The sequence below is a fragment of the Octopus sinensis genome, linkage group LG9 (genome assembly GCF_006345805.1).
Source record: "Octopus sinensis linkage group LG9, ASM634580v1, whole genome shotgun sequence".
Lineage (NCBI taxonomy): Eukaryota > Metazoa > Mollusca > Cephalopoda > Octopoda > Octopodidae > Octopus > Octopus sinensis.
In genome coordinates, this window is record NC_043005.1 from 93447447 (window position 1) to 93474946 (window position 27500).

Sequence of the window (27500 nt, forward strand, 5' to 3'; positions counted from 1 at the left end):
ATATCTTCTCTATATCATAATTCTGAAATGCGAAAAGTTTGTTTGTTTGTCTGGTTTTGGCATTGAGAACGGGTTAAAGGCCACTAGATCCCGTCGGATTGACTCCAAAATTTACAGGGACATGTAAAATGAGGTGAGGATGCGAGTGGGCTAAGTTAGAAATCCCCATCTTAAAAGGTGTCGTTGCTAGGGCCAAAAACGTACTTTGACAAGTCTACTCTCATTCTTTTATGTATCTGTCTTCCTCCATCACTCACTCTCTTTCCTCCCTTCCCATCACATTCTATCTATAACGTCGTTTCACAGCGTCTACTTCCCCTTTACTTTCTCTTTATAACGTCGTTTCACAGCGTCCAATATCTCCCCCCTCCCCCTCTTCGACAGCGCTTTCTCACACTCTCTCTCTCTCTCTCTCTACGTCTGTCTGCATTCATAGAGAAAATTATCATCGTCAACACCACCACCACACAATCATGAGAACAAATATTATGAATCAGATATTTATTAGGTTAATTTATATATGTGTGTGTGTGTTCTATATATAAATATGTATATATAATGTATATATACAAAGTGTATATACCTGTATTTATGTATATTAAACTTTTTAATACTTTTTGATAGTTATATATATATATATTTTTAAATATAAATATAAATTAATAATTTTAATTTTAATTTAAATAATTAAAATTTTTCAATTTTATATTTTATATATTTTGTATATTTTATTTTTATTTTTATGTTTTGGTTTATGTTTTTCACTGTTTGATTTGCCTAATAGTGGTTTTATCTCTAATTTAATTTATATATATATATAATTTGTATACATTTTTATATATAATGCGTACACACACACACAAGTATATATATATATATATATGATATATATATATATATATATATACATACACACGCACACATACATACAAACACACACACACATATATATTTATGAAATACACAAGACATTCGGTTTTTTAAAGGTTGTAAGACATACACGAGTTTCGTTAAATCAATTGGTAGAATTATACAATTGTTTACGGAAATTTATATATTATCAAACCACCTCATTAATGTTATAGTCAGGAACAAAATATAGAGTATAGTGTTGAGCTGCTCATATATATATATATATATCTTCTCTATATCATAATTCTGAAATGCGAAAAGTTTGTTTGTTTGTCTGGTTTTGGCATTGAGAACGGGTTAAAGGCCACTAGATCCCGTCGGATTGACTCCAAAATTTACAGGGACATGTAAAATGAGGTGAGGATGCGAGTGGGCTAAGTTAGAAATCCCCATCTTAAAAGGTGTCGTTGCTAGGGCCAAAAACGTACTTTGACAAGTCTACTCTCATTCTTTTATGTATCTGTCTTCCTCCATCACTCACTCTCTTTCCTCCCTTCCCATCACATTCTATCTATAACGTCGTTTCACAGCGTCTACTTCCCCTTTACTTTCTCTTTATAACGTCGTTTCACAGCGTCCAATATCTCCCCCCTCCCCCTCTTCGACAGCGCTTTCTCACACTCTCTCTCTCTCTCTCTCTACGTCTGTCTGCATTCATAGAGAAAATTATCATCGTCAACACCACCACCACACAATCATGAGAACAAATATTATGAATCAGATATTTATTAGGTTAATTTATATATGTGTGTGTGTGTTCTATATATAAATATGTATATATAATGTATATATACAAAGTGTATATACCTGTATTATGTATATTAAACTTTTTAATACTTTTTGATAGTTATATATATATATTTTTAAATATAAATATAATTAATAATTTTAATTTTAATTTAAATAATTAAAATTTTTCAATTTTATATTTTATATATTTTGTATATTTTATTTTTATTTTTATGTTTTGGTTTATGTTTTTCACTGTTTGATTTGCCTAATAGTGGTTTTATCTCTAATTTAATTTATATATATATATAATTTGTATACATTTTTATATATAATGCGTACACACACACACAAATATATATATATATATAATGCGTATATATATATATATATATATATATATATATATATATATATATATATATATATATATATATATATATATAATATATATATATATATATATATATATATATATATAAAATGTGTGCATTATGTGGTCGGTTGAGCTGAAAATATGCACACCTATGTTAAAAGAGCTGGCGAGTTTACATGACAACTATTTGTTTCCTCAAATGAAAGGCGTGACCTCTAGGACAAACTTCCTCATCTTATAAAATGTGGCCCGAGTAGACCCGAATGAAATCGGGTTATATTAACCAAAATGTGAAAAGAGGTCTAAATGGGGCTTGAAGGGGATTAGAATTTACAGGAGCGGGTGTTTAGGCATTCTCTGTTACATCAAGCTAAAAAAATTGCGCGAGCCTTTAAATCGTCAATGTGTTGCCGTCCATGATGAAGTTTTGAATGCTTGCCATGGTGAGTCTACTATCGTGAGAAAGAATCACTTCAAAGCTTGGTGTTTAGGAATTTTCTTTTACATCAAGTTCAAAATTTTACGCCAGCCGTTAAACTGCCACTACGTTGCTGTCCGTCGTTAAGAAATGCCAGCCATGGTGACTCTACTATCCTCAGATTCTATCCCTTTAAACTTTGGTTTCCAATATCTTATTATTTTTATTCAGCTCGCAAGTTCGTCTGTTCCTTTTAAATGTTAGTGTTTTGCTGTCTGCCTTGAAGCAGACCTTTCCGTTGTCACTGCCTGACAGTTATGATTGATCTTTCAAAATATTTTATTTCTCAACTTACTCAAGATCTTTTAAAGTGTAAAGTATAATAGCCATCTCAATATAGGTAACCACAAAGGGTGGGTGTTACTGTAGCTTTTAGCCCCAGAAGATCATCGTCTCCAGCTGGCTTTAGGCACACTTTCTGTGACCTTATGGTATTTGCAAAGGGAGGTCATCCCTTTCTCGTAAGCCTAAGTGATACGCACGGACCGCAGTTTCAAGATCTTTTGTTGTTTATAAATGGGAGAGAGGTAGATAGAGAAAGATAGAGAGTAAGAGAAAGCGAGGGAGAGTCCGAAAGAAAGGAAGAGTAAGAGAGTGGGAAAGTGAGAGAGAAAGGAGAGAGAAACAAAGAGGGAGAATGTGGTGATAAAAAAACAGAAAGGAAGCAACAGAAAGTAACAACCACACTCTTAACCGCGCGTAGAGCGGGTCACCTTAAGCTAGTATACATATATTTTTACATATATATATATATATATATATATATATATAATATATATATATATATATATATTATATATATATATATATATATATACATACATACATACATGCATGCATACCTACCTACCAACCTACATACATACTTGCTAAATTTCCAGTGAGCATAGTCAAAGCCATAGCTGACCTAACTTCACCGTGGGCCACCATCTTGAAATCAAACACAAGGAGTAATTTATTACCACTGATAGAATACAGCATTGGCGAGGCACATTCCTATGTTATTTATACTTTCTGTAAACCCTTTGTCATTCATGTTAAGGCAGTCGGAAGGATATCTCACTAGTTCACAAGGAAATAGAAATACCAAAATTACACAGTTTCTATTTTGATGACTTGAAATTATATCCCAAGAATATGCAAGAGATGAAAAAGATCCTTGACCTGGTTACAACATTCTCGAAGGATATAGGGCTGGATTTTGGTCAAGATGAATGTTGCTATATGGTTGCGAAAAGAGGGAAAACTGTAAACCAGACTAAAAACACTTCCATCAATGACTTGATTGTTTCCCCTATATCTGATGAGGAATGTTACAGGTGCCTAGGAGTGCATGAAAACATACCTTACAATGGCACCTGTAACAAGAATATTACAGCCGAATAAAGAAAATTTGGACCTTGGAACTCTCTGCATTCAATAAGACAGTGGCCCACAATGTGTTTATAGTACTAGTATCCATACCAACGTTTGGGCTGCTTGATGAGGTCCGATCCATTGATGTGAAAACCCGGAAGAAGTAACCCAGCGCATATCATTTCCACATCAATAATGACGTAGACCGCCTCTGTCTAAACAGAAGACAAAGTGACATGGGCTTAACATCGACCCAAACTGCCTTCGAATGTCATATCATAACCCTTCGGCAACATCTTTTAACCACCAAATGTGTATCCCTTGACAAATTTTGCATACATGAGGCTGATAACATCATAAGACTTGGAAGGCAGCTCCTTGAGCAATTTTTCTTGTCTGATAACCTTACATACATACCCAAAGAAGTCACACGACTCTACCGCAAGGGAACATCAGATGAAAGGATGAGCGTACATGAGCAGAAGACCATGCATGGATAGGTTTGTAGAAAACTCCGTGATGACAGTGCCATTGATCATCAAAGCAGTCTATCATGGACCAACAAGTGGATTACTACCTCACTCTTTGAAGGGTATGCGTTTGCCATCCAGGAACAGGAAATATCAATATCTCTCTCTCTCTCTCTCTTATATAAGCAAGTACACACGCACGCACGCGCACACACACGCACACACAAACACACACACACACACACACACACACACACACACACACACACACACACCACACACACAAGCAAATGTATAATGACAGACGATGGATAAATGTCAGTTCATTACAGCTGTTTCTTACTGTAATGAGCAGACATTTATCCATCGTCTGTTATTTTTCATTTGCTTCTAATACACCAAAGGAATTCACGACACGTCGGACACCCTGGAGTCTACCAAACAACAAATGACCAACATAACGTGTACTTTAGACGAGCCCTTAGGTGCTTAATACTCATAGGGGTGGTTTTCCCTGTGTGCACAACCTGAATATCCTACTGGATATTTAATTGCCCATAGATGGTGACCACAGGTTTATCCAACCCTACCTGGTGCAATTATTATTATTATTATTATTATTATTATTATTATTATTATTATATTATTATTATTATTATTATTATTATTATTTAGGTCACTGCCTGGAATCGAACTCGGAATCTTGGGGTTAGTAGCCTGCGCTCTTAACCACTACGCCATATGCCCACGAGCATATGGCGTAGTGACCTGAATAATAATAATAATAATAATAATAATAATAATAATAATAATAATAATAATAATAATAATAATAATAACAACAACATTTCACATATTTCATATTAGTTCCACATATTTCACATTAGCTTCACATATTTCACATTGGTTCCACACATCTCATTAGCTTCACATATCTCATATTAGCTTCACATATTTCATATTAGTTCCACATATTTTATATTAGCCTCACATACTTCATATTACCTTCACACTTCCACATATTTCATATAAGCTTCACATATTTCACATTAGCTTCACATATCTCATAAATCATTCCATTACTTATGAACTTTCTCTAATTAACATACACCAATGTGTAAACAATATCAGGTCTCTTTACAAAACCAAACGGTAGGTGTGTGTGTGCATCATCATTCAATATATCGTACAGTTTATAAATTATACGCAGTAGTTATTCAAAATTGTCCTGATAAGCTTATTATTATTATTTACAATTACGTTAAAACAAAAAGAATTCATTTATGTATGGCCAGGTATTAATAGTAATAAACAGACAAAAGAAGGAGAATTGGTAATCAACGAAGGTTAGCTGATCCCAGACGAATTGAAAACCAAAAGATTGACCAGACAGAAAGATTAAGGCCGCTTAACATTTTGTCCGGCGTGCTAACGATTCTGCCAGCACGCCGGACAAAATGTTAAGCGGCATTTCGTCCGTCTTTACATTTTAAGTTCAAATTCTGTCGAGGGTGACATTCCCTTTCATTCTATCGGGGTCGATAAAATAAGTACCAGTTGAACACTGGAGCCGATGTAACCGATTAAACCCGTTTCACATTTTGGCACAAGGCCAGCAATTTCGGAAGAGGATGTAAGTCGATTACATCGACCCCGGTGCTCAACTTCTACTTATCTTATCGATCCCCAAAGGGGATGAAAGGTAAAGTCAACCTCGGCGGAATTTGAACCCAGAACGTAACGGCAGACGAAATACGGCGAAATGCGTAGTCGTATTTCGTCTGCCGTTACGTTCTGGGTTCAAATTCCGCCGAGGTCGACTTTGCCTTTCATCCTTTCGGGGTCGATAAATTAAGTACCAGTTACGCACTGGGGTCGATGTAATCGACTTAATCCGTTTGTCTGTCCTTGTTTGTCCCCTCTGTGTTTAGCCCCTTGTGGGTAGTAAAGAAATATATATAAATATACGAACGCGCAGACGCACACACACATATATACACATATATATATATGCATATATAATTTTAAATATATATGCATGTATATATGAGCATATATATGTATGTGTGTGTGTGTTTGTCGGTGTGTGTGTCTGTGTATGTGTGTGCAAGCACGCGTGCGCGTGTGTGAATGCACAGGTTTGTTAACGACAAATATTTCAACTCGGCGAGTAACTTCACAAATTCAAAAGCACTCAATACTTAACACAGAGTAAATTTATTGTGTATGTTATTTCAGACCGCGCGACAGCGCCTGGAGGAAATTTTCATACCCAGCTGCCAATTCATAAACCACAGACAAGGAAACACAAGGACAGAGATGGAAAGAGAAAGAGAGAGAAGGGGGGGGAGATAGATAGATAGATAGATAGATAGATAGATAGATAGATAGATAGATAGATAGATAGATAGATAGATAGATAGATAGATAGAGTGGAAGAGAGAGAGAGAGTGAATGTTTGTATGTGAAAGAAAAGGGTTGGATGAGAAAAAGACTTGATTCCAAATATATTTCTTTTTTTTTTTTTTACTTTTTTTGTTTACTCACGTTATCATTAGAAAGAAAGTGGTATTCCGTACAGTCCGATTGATAGAATCCTCGCCAGTGACGCGTGTGTTTGTAGGAAAGTTGTAGTAGAGACTTCGTAAAAAACTTATATCGACTCACAGATGTGAATGGTGACAAGTGATTCATACGGCCGACCGGTCGCTCAGCCAGCCAGCCAGCCAGCCAACCAGAGAGGAGGGCGAGGAACACACACACTCACTCACACACATTCATGAAAGGGTGAGGCCGGATGGTTGGGTCAAGTGACGAAATGAAATCGAACTGGTTATATTTTGTTGAGTAATAGTGATGGTGTTGTGGTGGTGGCGGCGATGGTAGCCGCAGTCGTCGTCGTGTTGGAGGGAGGATGTGACTTGTGGACTACTTACGCTTATCAGTGAGGAAATGTTTGCAGTGGGCTGAGGCGATCGTGGCGTCGGCGTGGGCGCTGGAGCGGCAGCAGCAGTAGCAGCGTGCGGCGGCGTGGTTAATATGTCACGCTTGTACACTTTAGGTCAATAGTTATGGAAGATAATTTGCGTCATTTGTATTTTAGAGAGGTTCGCGAGGAAAATATGTATGCATGTATGTATGTATGTATGTATGTATGTTTGTATGTGTGTATGTGTATGTATGTATGTATGTATGTATGTATGTCAGGTCACTTTCGAGTGCTATTAGTAACATGTAACCTAGTACAACCTGTTGCATGGTCGGGCCGTCGGCGACTAAACCGGTAACCCCATCAAGCTTGCTTGGTGAGGAGGGTGTTTATTGGACACCCTGCGGGATGAAAAACAAAATCCGTCAAAGGTCGGAAGAACTATTGAGAGTCAACGGCCATCCGATAATTGTGTATTTGTTTTTTTTTCTCTTAAGGCTTAAGGCTGTATCATGCGCGGGGACATAGAAATAATCGGACTGAATACCCGATCGCGCGGTTAAACCATTGGGAGTGAAGGACTCTTAGCGTTTGTTAGGGCATCCTTCTAGGAGAAGGTAACTCAGGTAACTGGGATAACTCCGACATAAAACCTGCGGCTCAGTGGTTACCGATGATGTTGACTTGTTCTTCTTTTCGGATTATGGCTGCTGTTGCTTAGTGAGTGGGATTGACTCAGTGCACAGCCTTTCCTCACTTTAAAAAAATCTTTTTGCACAGGCATTGCATGATAACAACATTGTTCATGATTGCTGATGGTGCTGTGAGTCTCAACTGAATGGCTGGCTGTAGCCTTAAAAAGCAAATAAAAGTTACATTCGATCACAACACCAACAGCAGTTAAGCTTCGTGCAATGGCCATACTCGATAACGAGGGGGCAACCATCAATCTATGTATGTATGCAATTATGTATATAAGTATGTATGTATGTGTATGTATGTATGAATGTATGTGTGTATGTATGCAATTATGTATATAATTATGTATGTATGTATGTGTGCATGTATGTATGTATGTATGTATGTATGTGTGTATGTGTGTGTATGTGTGTGTAAGTGCATATGTATATATACAGACACTTCGTATATACATTGTATTATGTTCAATCGCGCGCACGCGTGAGTATATGTGTGTGTGTGTGTGTTTATATTTCTATGTAAGTATTTATTGAAGGTCATATTGGATGTGCGACTGAAATTACGTTTACGAAAAAGTTTATTAAGTGTTTTGGAGTTTTACAAACACCTTTAAAAGCAAACGAAGCAAATAAACGCGTACGACCATATCGGGTTCCGCTGAAGAGAAACAGCAAGGGCCAACACATACACAAATACAGAGATGTTAATTTGCTCGTAAAGCAAATAAAATGTCGTCCATATTTTTATCCCCTAATGATGTTATTGAAAGCCATAGAAATCCTCGGACTGGTCGGTGTTCATAGTATTATTAGGGTGTCCAGAAAGTTCTTGCGGTTTATAACCTTTAAATTCAGATGCACGGCCGGTATGCATGGGCGACTGCTGGTCTTCCATAAACAACCTTGCCCGGATTTGTGCCGGTGAGTGTGTGTAAGCGTGTATGCGATGTGTCTGCGTGTGCGTGTCTGCATGTATCAGACATGACTATATTCAAGTTTAATCTTTGAGAATAGAGTTTTCATATTCCTGTATTAAGGAACAATAATCTTCCCATATTCATTGGTCGGTTAATGGTTCAAGATGTCGGTCTCATCATCAGAATGAAGCGACAAAAATAATACTGCTACAGTCTCAGTGCTTTGCTCGTAAATCCCAAAAGATCGTGGGAATATGTTTGATAAAATCGTCATTACCGAAGCCGAGAAGGTTTTCAAACATTACTGCACTAATCGACATATAGAAATAGTTTTGTCCGTAAAGGACGACAGACATATACAGAGGAATACAGGAACTACACCCTTTTTTCCCTCGGGTCTTAGGACAGCAGCAGCTCAATGGGGTGAGAGGTTGGGGATGAGGAGAAGGCCACACTGCTGCTAAAAACTAAGACACACACACAAGCATACATACACACACGCGCGCGTCTGCTGAAATGAATTGATAGGTTCACATATAACCTCCTGAGGTACATCCATTCTTTTCTCTGATGAAATTATGCTCATATCACATAAATGCAAATTTAATGTACAAATTTGTAATTAAATTATTGAGTATTAATTGAAACAGCTGTAAGAAGCGAAGACAATGGAGAATACATACACAGAATAATCAATTAAGGTGGAAATATGGATAAGAGGATTCAACCGAAACGCAGCATAGGCAACATGAATGAGCTCATTAATTCGACTGGACTATGACAATAAATGAATTGATTATTCTGTGTATGTATTCTCTGTTTTTTTTTGGGGGGGGGGTTGTATTGTTAACCTTTTCCTCCTACATCGAAAACGATGGAAATCTCTCTAGCAACCACTAAAGTTTCAGAAGTGTAAAGTACTAATATTGAAGAAGAACGAACGACAAACACTCGTACATAGACACATATATCCCTAAGAAAGAACAACTTCTTTTCATACAGACTTATATATATGAGTGTATATATATATATATAATATATATATATATATATATATATGTGTGTGTGTGTCTATATATACTAGCTTAAAAGCCAGTACCACCACCATCGCTATCACATCTGCCATGCACACACCATTCAGACTTCTGATGCCACCACCATCAATACTTTTGACTTCGCCACCTTTCCCTCCACTAGCATCACCGCTATCTTTCACATCGCTTACTCTCATGTGTGTTTGTAGGAAAGTTGTAGTAGAGACTTCGTAAAAAGCTTATATCGACTCACACATATAACTGACCGCCTTGGATACCACCACCACCACCTTCAGCACCGCTTTCTCCGCCTCTATCACAACTACAGCTCATACTATTACTATCACCCCATTATCATCAGTGTTCAGTATGTTGGTTCAGTGTTCAGTCCCTCTTTCTCTCACACACCCACTCCTTCTCTCACACACCCTCTCTTTCTCTCTCTCTTATTATTACTCCCACTGCCACCATCTACTACTTTTAATAAAACATCATCAACTCTTCCTAAATTTCTTTCTCTCTCTTTCTCTCAGTCGCTTTTTCTTTCTCTCTCTCTCTCTCTCTCTCTCTGCCTTCGTCACCGCCCTCACTGTCTCCATGCCTACAATTACTCTCACCCCAGCATGAGCGATAGTAGAAGTGTCATTGAATAGTGAGAGAAGGGGGTTCAAAGTGTGACACACTGACACACAGAAATTAGTTTGGATCTTTTCATTTCCAAGGCCTGTTTTGTCAGATTTTTCTAGTTAACTAAATAATTTGAAACTTCGTATACTGGTAGAGTGTCTCAAAAGAAAACACTAGTTTCAACTTGTTTATTTGAGAAAAATGTATTTTATAACCTTAAGGGTAGATTAAATCTGCGAATTTTAACCAATCGTATTGTTTGTTTTCATTTGAAATAATTAACTGCATTATCTTAGTGTGACGTAGAAAGCTATTTTGTGACGTAGACAGCTGTGCGTAGGTCTGTGTTTTGTGTGCGTGTGTGTGTGTTAGATGGGGTGTGGGAGACAGAAAGTATGTTGTGTAAGTGAAGTACTTCTGTTAGTGTGTGTGAAGAGACAGAGAGAATAATGTGTGAAAGAGAGAGATAACTGAAATTTTTTACTCGGTGTATGTGTATATGTATGTATGCATGTATGTGTGTGTGTGTATGTATCTATGTATGTGTGTGTGTGTATGTATGTGTATGTATGTGTGTGTGTATGTATGGCCGATTCAGTGTTTACATTATTTCGAGTTAAAACGAAAGATTACCAAAAAAAAATTTGTCTATATCTTCGATCACTGTCATTATTCCATTGAGTCAACCTCATTATTTTCTACATAGCAAAGGTAATCTTTCGTTTTAACTCGAAATAATGTAAACACTGAATCGGCTATACATACATACACACACACACATACATACACACACATACGAAAGATTGCCAAAGATAAAAAGTTACAGAAATAAAAGTTACACGAATAAAGTAAGGAATAAAAAATCACAAAAATATACGAAAATTTACAAAAACTAAGTTAGTTATATAATATATAAGTTTAATATATAAGTTAGTTAATAATATATAAAAAAAATGTGAATAGAAACTGAAGGAATACGGTAACCGGGTGTTTACATTTCACGTATGTTAAATACGTCAGCAAAATAGCCGTTTACGTCTATTGAGACGGAGTAAATAATATGAAGCCGAAAGACCGAATACCATTGGTTAAAATTCTAATTATTAAACAACGTTAAACTTTGAAATTACAATTCCGTTTTCATTCTGGTTTACAATTATGTTTTCTTTTGACACATTCTACCAGTATACGAAGTTTCAAATTGTTTGGTTAAGTAGGAAAAATCTGAAAAAACAGGCCTTGGAAATGAAAAAATCCATTAGTTTTCGCATTTATTATGTTAAGCCCCGTACCCCCCTTATCATTAATGTGAACACATATTCTTAATAATTGGTACGACTCTCTGTTTGTCTCTCTCTCTCTCTCATTTTTACTTGATCTGTCCCCCTCTCTCTCTCTTTTCTCTCTATTCATCTTCTCTTTCCTCTGATCCTTTGGTCTAGTCTTCCACTACCCTCCTATTTCTTTGTCTCGCTCTGCACTCACAGGTCATTCTTCGACACCCATCCCTTCTCCTCTCTGATTCCTTCTTTTTCTCTCTTCTCTCTCTTTGTTGCGTTTTGTCCCCCTTCTCTCTCTCTCTTCTTGCTTCTCTTTCTTTTCTTTTCCCTCTTCTCTGTCACGTGACTGTTGGCCGAAATCTGCCTTTCAGCTCCTGACCCTCGTCGTGTTAACATCGTTGTTTTTCGTCCGCCGCTATAAAGGCTTTTCCAATGCGCCAGAGAAAAAAATTTGTTTGCTTGATAAGTCGTAAGACACTTGTTGTTTTCAACGTTAATGCTTCTGTATTTCATGTTTCTGTTTCCATTATTGTTTTTTTTTTTTTTATATCTGTCCCTTTTGCTGTCCTGGTGTTCGTATGCATTCGATCCTCTTCCAGGAAATCTACGCTTCCAGCTTAGTTTTTCTAATGCTCGTTGCTTAGTTTTTCTTGGAGGGCTGGCCGTGATCTAGTAATCTCAAGATAATCAGCCGAAATTACTACGATGATCCGGTTCTTGACTGAAGACTGAGGGGTTCGAATGTCCTGTCCAGGTTTATTGTATCGTCTTCTAAGATTATACGTTCTTGTCCATGTTGATTTTTTACATACCTTAATATATATATATATATATATATATATATATATATATATATATAGAAAAGAATAGTGCCAGACATAATGTTTCTAACAAAGCATTGCTTCTTTATGACAATGTGCAGAGCCATTCAACCAGCTCAGTTGTCCTTTCTGATAAGGTGAGAGTAAAATATATTCTCAAGAATACAACGTCTTTGCTCCAACTAATGTGTGATAGCTAACTTCAAGGCATATTTTATGAGAACTTTCCAACAAATTATAAAAGTAACTGACAAGTAGGATAAACCTACAGTCAGAGATTTCTGGAAGAAATTCAACATAATGGATGCCGTGGATAATATAGCTGAGTCATGGAATGGAGTGAAACCTTCAACTTTGAATAACGTTTGGAAAGGTATATGGCCAGACTCTATCCGTGACATCACAAGTTTTCGTCAAGCAGAAAGTCTACACGAAATTTGGAAAGATATTGTGACACTTGAAAAGGATGTAGAATTTGAGGAAGCTGTAGAGGATGATGTGATTGAGTTGCTAGTGTCCCAGATAGATAGATAGATAGATAGATAGATAGATAGATAGATAGATAGATAGATAGATAGATAGATAGATAGATAGATAGATAGATAGATAGATAGATAGATAGATAGATAGAGCAAAATCGCCATCCCACTACACCCATACATTCAAAGCATTCAGCCACAACACATCTCTTGATACAGCTAGTGACTACCGCTAACCCCAGGCCACAACAGATAGAGAGGATACTCTTGAAGCCGAGAATTTGAACTTATGGAGACAATAATTATATATCACCTGAGGAAACACAACTAGATCTCATAATGCAGGGAAACGGTTGCATAACCAAGTCCCTGCAGGCCTGGAAAACTACGCTGCGTAGAAACAATTGTAGTGATTGCAAATAAATGTCCTACTGTGCTCCCTCTTGTTGACTCCAATTTTTTTCATTTGTCTATTCACACACTACAGAAGCCCAAACGCAAATCTGGAAGTAAGTATAATACTGCTACTGGATAGCACAGGGTGGAATCTGAGGGTGGTCGAGTTTAATACTGTGCCCTACTACGTTCTTAACAATATATATATATATATATCAAACATGTGAACCTAACCCACGTGCGTTTTCTCTTCTCTTCCTTGTCTCTTCCAGACTTACCACTATTATTCAACGTAGGACTATGTTATGTCATTACATTACTCTATAACTTTTTTTCCTTCTTTGGGCGTCAACCAAAAAGTGAACGTCCCTTAGAATTTTTGTTGCTTTTGCTATTTGTATTTGTGTGTGTGTGTGTAAGTATTATGTAGTTTATATGTATGCATTTATGCATCTATGTATTTGTATACTATGTATAATTTTCCTCGTACATTAATTAAAAAAAGTGATTAGCAGCATTGGCATAGTAAACGTTTTCCTTTTTATTTTTAATTTACTGTTTTTTTTAAAGGTAGAAGACTAAGGCAGGAGACTACAACTGTGCAGAATTTCTGTCATTTGGAGAGGAAACCGAACCCGTAGAAATTCGTGGGTGTCATATATTCAGATTCAATTTTGGCCGCATAAGTCAAATTCTAGCGTTTGTGAGTGTGTTGCGGTTTTCGTTGTGCATTATTCATTCATATTTAGGGTGGAGTTAGTTTCATTGATATATCCTCTTGCGTTTTCACTTTTGAACGAAAGACTTGGTAGTCGAGTCGTCAACGTAGGATGTTTGCAAGGCGTCTGTTTATTGAGGTTAAATACAAGTCTGTTGGGAAGTGTGGAGGTTGTGTGTGGATGATGGCTGAGTGCAGTAAGTTAGGTAGGAGTAAAAGGTGCAGCATAGGGATCTGTCTGATTAGCGGTATCAACGAACTGGTCGTTAGAGAAGAGGAAGTAAGAAAAGAAAAAAATGTAAGCCATTAACATTCGTACAACTCGTTCTTTAGCCCTAGGTCAACACTGTTCGAGAAAAATCTGATCAGAAGCATTTCTACCGCGAACATTATTTAAAGTAGGGTGTGATTTAAGGGAGAAATTTGTCGGCTATTTCTAGCAAGTCGAATGACAACACAGAGGCTCTGTTGCTGGCCCGGGTTAATTCGGGAGCCATGTGCATGTTCCGATGGGGCAAATCTCACAAAAGATGAGAAATGGTTGAAGTTTAAATAGCAGGGCAGTTCGGAGGGATTTCACGACAGACGTGGGTGGGACAAAATCACCATTCACTTCTTTAGTGTTGATTGTATTATGAGAAAGGCATGAACGTCACATAATCTCATTCCTCTGCACAACAAACGTGTGTCTGTATAAGAAATGGACATCTTTATAGACAATGGCCGTCTCTATTTCCATTGGAAGTGGGTCATGTTCATAATTAATACTCCTGAGTTCTCTGCGTTAAATAGACTGCAGCTAAGCTTCCGACTTGTCGTTTCCAAAATTCTAGGACAATGTCATTTTCACTTTGCCCATTGTTGAATAACCTTGGGAAATTCCAATATTTCGCCCACTCGCTAAAATACACCCACCACACATACATGTACACAGTGTAAATACATATATGCTAAGCTATAGGTATACATACACACCTAAACACACACACACTCACAAACACACACATACACACTCACAAACACACACATACACACTCACAAATGCACACACACATACACACTCACAAACACGCGCGCGCGCGCACTCACACCCATAAAGACAAACACATACACATGTTAAAAAATACATCGAAATACACACGTACATATACATACGCTCCATTAGATATACACACAAACACATCTAAATTAAAGAAAATGAGAATTCGTCGGTGTCGACGCTGAGTCTGCCTGTTGTTCCAGGAACTGCTAACTCATTGAATTAGAGTGCAACCAGCTGAGTACACAACTGTCACCTGAACCCTTAACATAAATCTGAGATAGGATCAGCCTCTCAATGTGACACGACTGAATCTCTTCAATTCCACATACTGTCCACACGACGGGATTCCACACAGTTTCCGTCTCCCCAATTTCCAAGACAAGGTTTGTATCAACTTCAAACTATGGTACGTGACATTGTCTCAAGATGTCACGTAGCGGGATCGAACTTACAACCTCAGGATTGCATAACAAATTCTTAACCATTTGGGTATATCTAATTTGGCAAACACATATGCACTTTTCAACTACATCTAATTTTTCACACAGGTATACAGAAACTACACACTAGCGCACACACACATACAGATATATATATATACACACATACATACATACATACATACATACATACATACATACATACATACATACATACATACATACATACATGCACACACACACACATACAGATATATATATATAATATTATATATATATATATATATATATATATTATATATATATATATATATATATATATATATATATATATATATTCGATCACGAATGGCCATAGGATTGCACCAAGAAAGTTCCCCACGGAGACAGAAGTCAAGTAAGGTTGTCTGTGGAAGACCGACAGTCGCCCATGCATATCACTTCCCAACCGATTTTTCTACAGATACCAGAATGAAATTTAGTGAGTCCAAATGTGCCCTTTTTTTACACTAAAACACGGAAAAGTTGTGCCCTCCTCTGAAGACCTAAAATTGAATGAGCTGACGATATGACCTCTACAGTCAGGTGACAATTATGTGTATCTTGGACAAGGTGAGAATGATGGATCTATAAAGAGAGGACTGGAAACGAAGACCTTGGGAGAGCAAAGAGAACATGGTCGTCAGAACTCTCAGCTTACAACAAACATGTTGCCCACAACACCTTTGCAGTGCCTGCCATCACACCTATGTTTGGCCTGTTGAGCTGGCCACTACAAGAACTCAATGAGATAGACGTTCGAACTCGCGGGCCGTTCAGTGTAAAGGAAACTTCAAAATCAATGGGGCTGTAGACAGGTTATGCTTCCCACACAAGGATGGTGGCCGTGCTCTCAAATCTGTATTGCTGACATATGTAATACAGATTGTGACACAAAATTGTTTGCAGCAGAAGAAAGAGACCAGTAACTATCTTGCCCAGATTTTTGACCATGAAACCAACAATATAATTAGGATAACAAATGAACTTGAGGATAGGTGTGAAATAAGAGCTGATACAGTTCTCTCCCCTAGAAGTATTATCAGGACAAAATTTTTTAAATGGATCAGGTCACTGAGAAGATTGTGCATGGGTATTTGGCACGAAAAACACAGCAAAATAGAAGGCATTTATTATTTAACACACTCACCGGTAAAGTTACCACTCATTTACTTATTTATTTTTCCTAAAATTTTCGTTTCATCTTGCAACAATTTCAATAGTCATTGCGTCCTGCAACCTTTTCAAGATTGTAAGACGCAACGAAAATTTTAGTAAAAATAAATAAATAAACGAGTGGAAACTTTACCGGTGAGTGTGTTAAATAATAAGACACTAAAAGAGAATGACTCTCCCGAAACACATGGAGTATCGACAAGTTTATGACATTCTACATTGAGGGCTACTTTCATGCAATTCAAAGACAAGAGATTCTCACCAAGTACCCACAGTATAAAGGGCAGAAAACGTTGACAGATAGCAAATGTAGGTTGTGCAAGATCAAGACTGAAGAGATTAACCACACCATTGCCAACTGCGAGAAGAATGTCTTCTAGCCATTATCTTCCCATGAGGCATGATGCGGTAGCCAGAACAGTCTTGAACAAGATAACAAGAAAGAAGAACACCAGACGAAGCTGACCATATTGGGACCGGCTAGACATTGTTGTGTGGGACCACAAAAACAAATATGTTCTGTCATGGAAATCAGCTGCCCGCTGGACGCTAATGTTGTTAGAAAAACACAAGAGAAAGAGGACATCTATGGACCATTGATAAGGAGTTTGCAAATCCAGTACTCAAGATACACTTTCAGCTTCATACCTATAATTATTGGAGCAACAGGATACATACCGACCAGTCTGGAGCAGAGTATGGCTGAACTTGGGGAGAGAACGCAAATCCTTAACTCGTGTGCTACAAAAGATCACGATAAAGGAGGATGAACAAAACAAGAGACTTTCCTTCACAACCTTGCTTACCAAGGCTGGTAGCCGGTCAAGATTTATATGCGCGCCTATATATGTCCGGGTCTATTCAGAAAGAGAAAAAGAACATTCGAAGATAGCATCCGATACATATTCGCAAATTCATACACAAACACTAACCAAAGCACAAAACACACAAGCACACTAACATAAATACATTTACATTCATACGCATACATATACACACGCTTACATACACGGATGTATAATCACACACACCCCTCCGCCACCTACTTAAGTAATCTGCTCTCGTGATTACACTCGAAGTGTTGGCCGGAAGTTCGTGTTTTGATTTCAGCGGGTCTCAGCCGACAGACAGAAGACAACATCTAATCCGCTACGAAATGTGGGTGATTGTGAAGGGGGAGTCAGCGCTGAACAGGAAATTTAAATGAACAGGTGACAAAGCTTAAATACAAAGGAGCAAACCTGAACATTACTAGTCATGTTGGTAAAGGTGTTAAATTGGTGATGCTTTTTGTTCAGGGGATAATGAAAAGAAGATGGTGTGTGTGTTGGGGGAGAGGGGAAGGTTTCAATATTCGCTTAAATACAAGATTTATATACATGAATAGGTGTGTACATGTCTGAGGTCTTGACTGCTATAATAATAAGAATCCTTTCTATTATAGGCACAAGGCCTGAAATTTTTGAGGGGAGGGGACAAGTCGATTACATCGACCCCCCGAGTTTCACTGGTACTTAATTTATCGATCCCGAAAGGATGAAAGGCAAGGTCGACTTCGGCGGAATTTGAACTCAGAATGTAAAGACGGACGAAATGCCGCTAAGCATTTTACCCGGCGCGCTAACGATTCGGTCACCTGAATAATAATAATAATAATAATAATAATAATAATAATAATAATAATAATATAGGACGCAACTGGCATTTAATTTATCGACCCCGAAAGGGTGAAAGACAAAGTCGACCTCGGCTTGTTTTAATGAACTGCCAATCTATACAGTACGTTTCCCTGCCCGAGGTGCCAGGAAGGCACTCGGCAAGAAATGGAAACAGAACTGAAAGAAGATGTTAATGAAAATAATAATGATGATAATAATCCTTTCTATTATAAGCACAAGGCCTGAAATTTGTGGAGAGGGGTCTAGTCGATTACATCGAGCCAAATGTTTGACAGGTGCTTATTTTATCGACCCCGAAAGGATGAAAGGCAAAGTCGACCCCGGCGAAATTTGAACTCAGAACGTAAAGACAGACGAAATGCCGCTAAGCATTATGTCTGACGCACTAATGATCCTGCCAGCTGACTGCCTTAAGATGTCTTATTTAGTGGTAGATAGTTGTTAGCGTCTGATGGGAGCATTCGTCATATGGACGGATTCTTTTTGTCATGACGGCTTTCTAACAACCCTCTTCACGATAATAATGTAGGGTTGCCAGTTTCACCGCCGACGACCCGACCATGCAACAGATTGCATTCAGCCTTGTGTTACTTGTAGCGCTCGCGAGCGACCTAACATACATACATACATACATACATACATACATACACACACACACACACATATACATACTAACTTACATACATACATACATACATACATACATACATACATACATACATACATACATATCTCAATCTTGAGAAGCTAGACTTCACAAAACCGGAAAAAACACTTAATCAGATTAGACAGAAGCTACAGTCAAAACATTGGAAAACATTCAAAAAGTAATTCAGCATAGAATAAGATCATACATGTACGGGCCCATGTGCATGTGCACATACACATATATCAATACATAGATGTATATATACATACACATGTATGTAAATGCAGGCATACATATATATATATATATATATATATATATATATATATATATATATGCAAGAATACACTTCCTCGTTACTGGGGGCACACAAAAGAATTAGCATATGCGGGACGAGTGTTTTCATTGCAAGCACATAACTTACAGTGCTTGTAGTCTATGCAAAACGTCGCTTTCTTTTTTATTTTCGCTAATATCAATCTCATATTCCTGTGGAATACATCACACATGTGATTAGCGGCTGCTCAAAAATGTCAAATACATCAAGGTACTACCTGCCTATGCGATATGACGTTATCGCAAAAACAATATACAATGCCATTCGGAAAAAGGACTGCCCTGGAATAAATATAGAGAATCCCTCTGTTGTTGAAAGCGTACACAAATACCAGCACAAGGAATACTGGTGGAACATACCCATTAAAACAGTTGTCAAGTGTAAGCATAACAGCCCGGATATTGTTATTTGGAACAGACAAAAAAAAGTACTTACCGTTTAGAGGTCAGCTGTCCTGCTGATGTGAACTTCTCTTCGAAAACCAAAGAGAAAGACGATAACTGCTTCGAAACCTTCAGCTTGTTTATCCAGATTACAAATTTATATCAATAATATTTGGAGCACTTGGTTTTGTAATTACTGTAAGTCTGGATAAGGTTGGATTTTCAGAAAAAGAAACCAACCAACTGATTCGCACATTAAAAATACAATCTATAAGCGGGACAGTAAAATTATGCAAGACTTTTCTCAGATTTAAATGTGACATTGTTTTCGTTATCTCCATTCCAACGATGGAGCTTTGTTAGAAACCAGCTCCTTCTTCAGAGGAAGATTTTAAATGATTAAATACATACATATACACACGTACAAGCATACACATAAACACACATATCACATTCTTACTCTTTGTCAAATCTTGAAGAATATAAAAACCTTACACGCACGTTGGAATCGAACCTGTTTTGTATCAACACGAGATGCCTAATTTACTATTCTCTGTCGAAATCTATAGAATCTTTTAAAGATCAAACTGTTGCCTATAGAGTGATCCTCCGACCCACCGTTCTACCGACCTACCTGCCAATATACGGATATAAAAATACACAATACCTACATCCACCTATCCTTACACACCCATATAATCTTGGAATGTGTGTGTGAGTAGGTGTGTATGTGTATACATATATTCACAGAGAGAGAGAGAGAAAGAGGAAGGTGACAGTCAGACAGATGCATACATTGTGTTCATCATAAAATAAATACTATATCGATGTTCGTTTCTAGAAAACAATGTCTTCTTTCGCACACAACACATGCAGTCTCGACTGTACATCTGCACAGAGAGAGAGAGAGAGAGAGAGAGAGAGAGAGAGAGAGAGAGGAGAGAGAGAGAGAAATACAAATACATAAAGCAATCACGTGTCTGCGTTAGCGTCTCACAGATAGAACTGGCACGCACTTACAGCCATAGACAAAATATGATGAGTACAGAGAGACACGAGGATTTATTGAAATTCTTTCTCCACCACTCTCTTTCTCTCCCTCTCCCACCTCTAAGTCTCTCTCATTCACGCGCGCGCGCTCTGATCAACTGAAAAGAGAACGTGACACGCAAGAATTACGGACACAAAGCAAGAACTCCGCACGAACTCGGAACCAAGTTTTACTTAACGCAGTCAAATCCGGATGAAACTATCTTAATGTCATATAAATGAATATGTATAAGAGATGGGGGTGCATGTGTGTGTGTGTGTGTCTGTGTACATGTGTGTCTGTGTGTTTGTGTAAGCTAGCAACATGTGTGTGTGTGTATATGAGCGTATGTACGACACTGTCCGCACGTGTATGTTTTTTGTCAAAGACCAAATAAAAATCTCTTCGATTCACGCAAAGGTCGTAATGTCATGTTTTTTTTCCTTTTAATTGTTTTTCTCTTCTTTTTCAAGTTTAATAAATATGCATCCAGGTAACTTTACTTCATTGAATCTTAGCAGAGGCTATAAGCCTCTCCCCACTTTCATTATCATTTATGATTGGTTTTCTATTCCTCTTCAAAGTAAAGACATTTTTCTATAAATTCCACATTTTCTACACTATATTGTAGAAAACCAAATATAGGGATTTGGCCGACGAGGCCCTTGCCAATGGATAGTATGCCACCCCGTTCCTTATTGAGGTCGGCTACCGCAGCTTTCCATCCGGATCGATGTGCTATTTCCAACAGAAGACTGATCTGGGACTCAAGCAACTGAAGAACGCCACCAAGAAGATAGCCATGAGCTCTGAATAAGTACCAGACCTAAGATCTGGGGTCGATTTGTTTGATCAGTTCAACAACGAGGTGTTCCTACATAACCATTGAGCAGTGACTGAAACAAATAAAAAAATTATTAGACACACACACACACACACACACACAACACGCACACACACACACCACACACACACACACACACACACACACATATATATATATATATATATATATATATATATATATATATATATATGTAAATATATTTCCCATACCATAAACCCTCAACTAATTTAAATTATATTAGCTCTTTCATTAATATCTCTAAGGCTATTACAAGGAATTTAGTCAGGAATATTTCATTTAGACTTTCTAGATTATCTGCTAATGTTGATGTCTTCAACTTAAAGCTAAATTTTATAACTCTGCCTTACTTAAAGCAGGTTTTAAAGAAAAATATTACCTATATTAACCCTATTGACATTAATTCTACCTCTATTAATCAGGACATGAAATCAAGTCATAACGATATTGACAATATAAATTTTAGTTCGAATAACAACACCAAATCGATTAATGTAATTCTACAGCGTAAGGGAGATAACCGTTATTTAAGACCCTTTTTTCGTTATAAAGTGCATCGAGGACTTTTAAAAATAATTACCCTAATAACAAGGTATGTCCTAGCAAAACTGTTCAGTTAATAATTCCACATGGTAAGCAGATCAAATCCAGCCTCTTACCAGTTTCGTGAAGCTATAGAAAAGAATTTCCCATGAAATTCAAGATACTATTCGATTATTAATTCACACCAAATCAGGATAGGATTTTCTAACTCAAAAAATCTTTCGCAAATCATCTCTTCGCGTAAAAAGTTGTTAAATACAAATCCACTTAATGAAAATAGTAACATTGATTTTGTTAACACTAACCGTTCTTTAAATAATAATAGCTGTGGTGTTAGTGTTTCTGATGTTTATTCCAATCGCATTCGTTTCCATGGCAGTAATTCTAAGACTAGAAACTCTCTTCATCAATGTAAAAGTACTTCCGGTTCTGACCGTATTTTTTTATATAGGTAGTTCTTCATCTCAGTTGTCCAAAAGAATATCTAATCAGACATATCAATAAACCTAACAATACTGGGCTTAGTAAATTAATTTGGTATCTAAAGGATCATAATAAACAATTTCATTTGGAATAGAATATTCTATCTATTTCATTTCCGTATGATAAAGGTAAATCTTTTTGTCCGCTTTATAACAAAGAAATGTATTTCATCCTGTTCTCAAAGAATCCTCTTGTAAACATACCTCTACTTCCTATTAGTGATTTCTACCATTCTATAAAATTCGACTTCGTCTTCTTGCATTGCACTTCTAAATATATCTACTTCCAAGCCTATAAGCTTTTTCTAATTCACCTATCGCTCTATAACTCTCCACTATTAGTTTTCTGCTAATTTCTTTCTTTCTCCTCCTTCTCTTTTTATAAACTACCTTTGACATTATATCTTCTAATGTTTATTTAAAAAAAGCAACTTGCTAGCGTTCCCTTCATCAAATACGCAGTCATCACCTTCTGTTAAATGTCTCATTGATGCGTTTGGTTTCTTTTTTTCCCAGATGAGAAGACTGCATTGCTTTACACTATTTTATTCCTTTTTGAATAACACCAATGTTTTCTTCGAAAACAGAAGTATAAAGACTTGAATAACATCTGCGTTTAACTCCATATATGTGTGTGTGTGTGTGTGTGTGTGTGTATACTTTGGGTATGGTAGATGAGTTCAGCAAAAATTTTAATTTGGTACTTAAGTTGAGGCACCAGAATTTAGTACGGTATTATCCACACAATTTCAAAGTAAGGTGATTAAAATCAAAATAAGCAACATGGATATCCAGAGGTAATGCACTACGATCGTTTCATGCAACTCCATTTAATTGAACAATGCAATGATTACATCAATTTAAAATATAGAGCAATCTTCAGCTGCACAAAGACATAGAATTTAATTAAATTAGAACAGATGGACACATTAGTATAATTATACCTGAAATCTTCAAGAATTATATATATATATATATATATATATATTATATATATATATATATATATATAATATATATATATATTATATATATATATATATATGAACTAAACTGGCATTCCGTCGGTTACGATGAGGAGAGTAACAAGTGATCTGATCAACAGAACAGCCTGCTTGTGATACTAACGTGCAAGTGGCTGAGCACTCCACAGACACGTGTACTTTTAACGTGGTTCCCAGGGAGATTCAGCGTGAGACAAGATGAGACAAGGCTGACCCTTTGAAATACGGACACAGCTCATTTTTGCCAGCTGAGACAAGTGGAGCAACGTGAAATAAAGTGCCATGCTCAAGGACACCACGAGTCTCTGGGAACTGAACTCACGACTTTACGATCGTGAGCCGAATACCCTTGCCACTAAGCCACGCGCCTTCACTATATCTATACACTCATGTGTGTTTCTGTGTGTGTGTGTGTGTGTGTGTGGTGTGTGTGTGTGTGTGTGTTTGTGTGTGTGTGTGTTTGTGTGTGTTTGTGTGTGTGTGTGGTGTGTGTGTTTGTTTGTTTGTGTGTGTGTGTGTGTTTGTTTGTTTGTGTGTGTGTGTGTGTGTGTGTGTGTGTAGCTATTCGTACATAAAAAAAAACATTAAACAATCTCTGTAAGCAATTTTTTATTGAATAAATTTAAATTTATCAAATGAAAACAAACATTTAAATAACATTTAAAGTGAATTTTAATGAATACTATTTTTAAAAAATGGCGTTTCTTCACAGTCCTTTACCTTTTGCTTGGACATTACACAACACTGAATAAATCAAGACATTTTTACGGTACACTAAATATGGTAAAAAGTTTTCAGACCAGTGAAGATATCCCGTGTTGAATAGATGTAAGTATATTTTAATGTTAAACTTTCTAGCAGCAGAACTCGGCGTAGCCAGGGTTTATAAGCAGAATCAGTCACATAGGCCTTGTGCAAAATTTCATATATCTAAATGCACAACAGTAACCCATTAATTAGATCACGCATATGTACATAAGTTCGATGTGTGTGTGTGTGTGTGTAACATATAAATTATGTGGAACAACTACATACGCGCGCGCGCAACGTACCCTACGAACATACATATAAAAATTTTATGTGTGAATAGGCCCACACTAAGTAAAATTTTATTTGATCTCAGCCGCTCTTTGTCTTCCCCTACTGTTATCTTTGACTGTCTCACCACTCTTTCATCTCTATCTGTCTATCTATCTATCTATCTATAGTGATTTTTTCTCGCACTTTCTGACGTCAACAATAATTCAGCCAATCCTGAGCCAGACTCATTCACACTCAAGCATTCGGTTTGTGCAATCAATAACTATCAAAATTATCATTTTCAAACAATCAAACAAAAATACGCGAAAATGAAGAATATATTCCAACATTTTTCTGGTTAGATCCACATGGATAATAACTTTATATGTATATATATATATAATAAATTTCTGCTGAAACAAAGTGCTCAAACTTTTTTAATTTGAAGCCAGTTCAGACGGTAAAGAGTCGGAATAAAGACTGTAAAACATTTTGTCCGACTCTCTAACGATGATGCCAGTCTACCGCCTTCGTCTTGATGATGATGATGATGATAATAATAATAATGGGGCTCAATCAATTACATTGGCGCCAGTGCTCAACCGTTACTTATTCACCTATCGGAAGGATAATACGTAAAGTTGATCACGGCAGTATTTGAACTATGAATGTGTAAGAAGCCAGAATAAACGCTACTAAGCATTTTGACCAACGCGCAAACGATTTTACCAACTCACCACCTTCCTAATAATAACAACAACAACAACAACAATAACAATAACAATAACAATAACAATAATAATAATAATAATAAATAATAAATAATAAATAATAATAATAATAATATTAATAATAATAATGATGATGATGATGATGATGATGATGATGATGATGATGATGATGATGATGATGATGATGATGATGATGATGATAATAATAATAATAATAATAATAATGGGTTGTCTATCGTAAAGCATACGATATGATACCACACTCCTGGATAATAAGAACAATAGAAATGTATGGATTAGTAGAAAATATGAGAAGCCTTATACGGAATAGCATGAAATGCTGGAGAACGGAAGTGACAGCTGGGAGTCAAATATTCGGAAAGCTATCTTCCAGGGAAACAGTGTGTTCCCACTGATCTTCGTGCTGGGAATGATCCTCTTGAGTGAAATACTACAGAAAACAAAATTGGGGTATAATCTGGGAAGAGGTAAGGGAAAACTAAACCACTTGAAGCTACTCACAAAAACTGAGGTAGAACTGGACAGCCTAGTCAAGTCTTTGCAGATTTTCTCCAATGATATTAAGATGGAGTTTGGACTTTCAAAATGTGCAATGATGGCGATGAGACGAGGGATGCTTTTCAGAACAGAAGGCATATGGTTGCCAAGTGGTGGAAATATGAAGGAAATTCAACCTCAGTCCAGCTACAAATACCTGGGAATACTTGAGACAAATGGAATCAAGAAAGACAAAAAGAGAGTGCCTGCGGTGAGTGAGAAAAGCATTGGCTTCAAAGCTAAATACCAGAAACATAATTTCGGCAATAAACTCGGGTGCAGTCACAGCAGTTCGGTATGGCACTGGAATCCTGAAGTGAACCGAGGAGGAACTAAAAGAGATGGCAGAGGAAGTCAACAAAAGCTTCTGCATCATCCACGTGCGGACATTGAGGAAGGGGACTGATAAGTGTGGAAGACTACGTGCGTATCGAACTGGAAAGCTTAATGAGATATCCAGCATAAAATAAGGAAACCTTTCTAGAATCAGTTAGGAACGAGGGAGTACTGAGAGCAGAGAAAAAACGGGAAAACAAAGGAAGAAGTACAAAAAGGACATGAAGAATTACACAATAATGGACTACACAATCAGTTCGATGAACCCACAACAGAAGTTGCTGGAAAACATAGGTGGGATTGGCTGAATAAAGGAACATTAAAAAAAAGAGACCGAGAGCACTATACTGGCAAGACTAAGCTTTGGTCACGAAGTGGAGGGTCAACCTTAGGAATGAGCAAGTGTCTCCGCTGTGCCGCATCTGCAATGAAGTGGATGAATCCATTTCCCATATCACGACGAATTTATATGAAAACCAAATACTTTGATAAAAGTTAGAAAATCTTTGAAACTGTTAACTGAAATATTTTAATCCAAGGATTTAATTTCCAATTTATCAACTTCGATTGTTTTTCTAAAAAAAAAACATTCATGCTATCATGTTGAGATTGACATTGAAGTAAATATTTCGTTCCGATAATAAATCTATAATTATTTTCATATTTTATCCAAGACAAGTCTTTATCTGAACAGTTGGGATTCGTCAAGGGGATTTAGATATATTTATCGATCTGTGGATTTCCAGTCATTATCTGATAAGACTAATTGAAATTGTTGATTTTCTTTTTTCGCGTTTAGTTTTGTTTATTTGAATAAAATCACAGTGAAAGACCGGGGAAGAGTGAGAATAACATGGATGTATGTATGTGTGTGTGTGTGTGTGTGTGTGTGTGTGTGTGTGTGTGTGTGTGTGTGTGTGTGTGTGTGTGTGTGTGTGTGTGTGTGTGAGTGTGCATGCATATTAA

At 36.9% G+C, this 27500-nt stretch overlaps 1 protein-coding gene and 1 long non-coding RNA gene across 4 annotated transcripts in view; one reads left to right on the forward strand and one right to left on the reverse strand.

Moving 5' to 3' along the window:
- Positions 1-27500, reverse strand: part of LOC115215687 (leucine-rich repeat-containing protein 15-like) — a 92276-nt gene that overhangs the window by 17256 nt on the left and 47520 nt on the right. The window contains exon 1 of one of the 3 annotated variants that reach the window (XM_029784962.2): positions 6869-7253. The exons of the other annotated variants lie outside the window; for them this stretch is intronic. Within the exon in view, the coding sequence (XP_029640822.1) occupies positions 6869-7015 (147 nt within the window). The 5' untranslated portion in view covers positions 7016-7253. Of the gene's footprint in view, positions 1-6868; positions 7254-27500 lie in introns of those variants that run through there. 3 annotated transcript variants of the gene reach the window in all.
- LOC118764915 overlaps positions 24104-27500 on the forward strand; it is a 15199-nt gene continuing 11802 nt past the window's right edge. The window contains exons 1-2 of the long non-coding RNA XR_005000753.1: positions 24104-24280; positions 24451-24456. This is a non-coding gene — a long non-coding RNA (uncharacterized LOC118764915). The remainder of the gene's footprint in view (positions 24281-24450; positions 24457-27500) is intronic.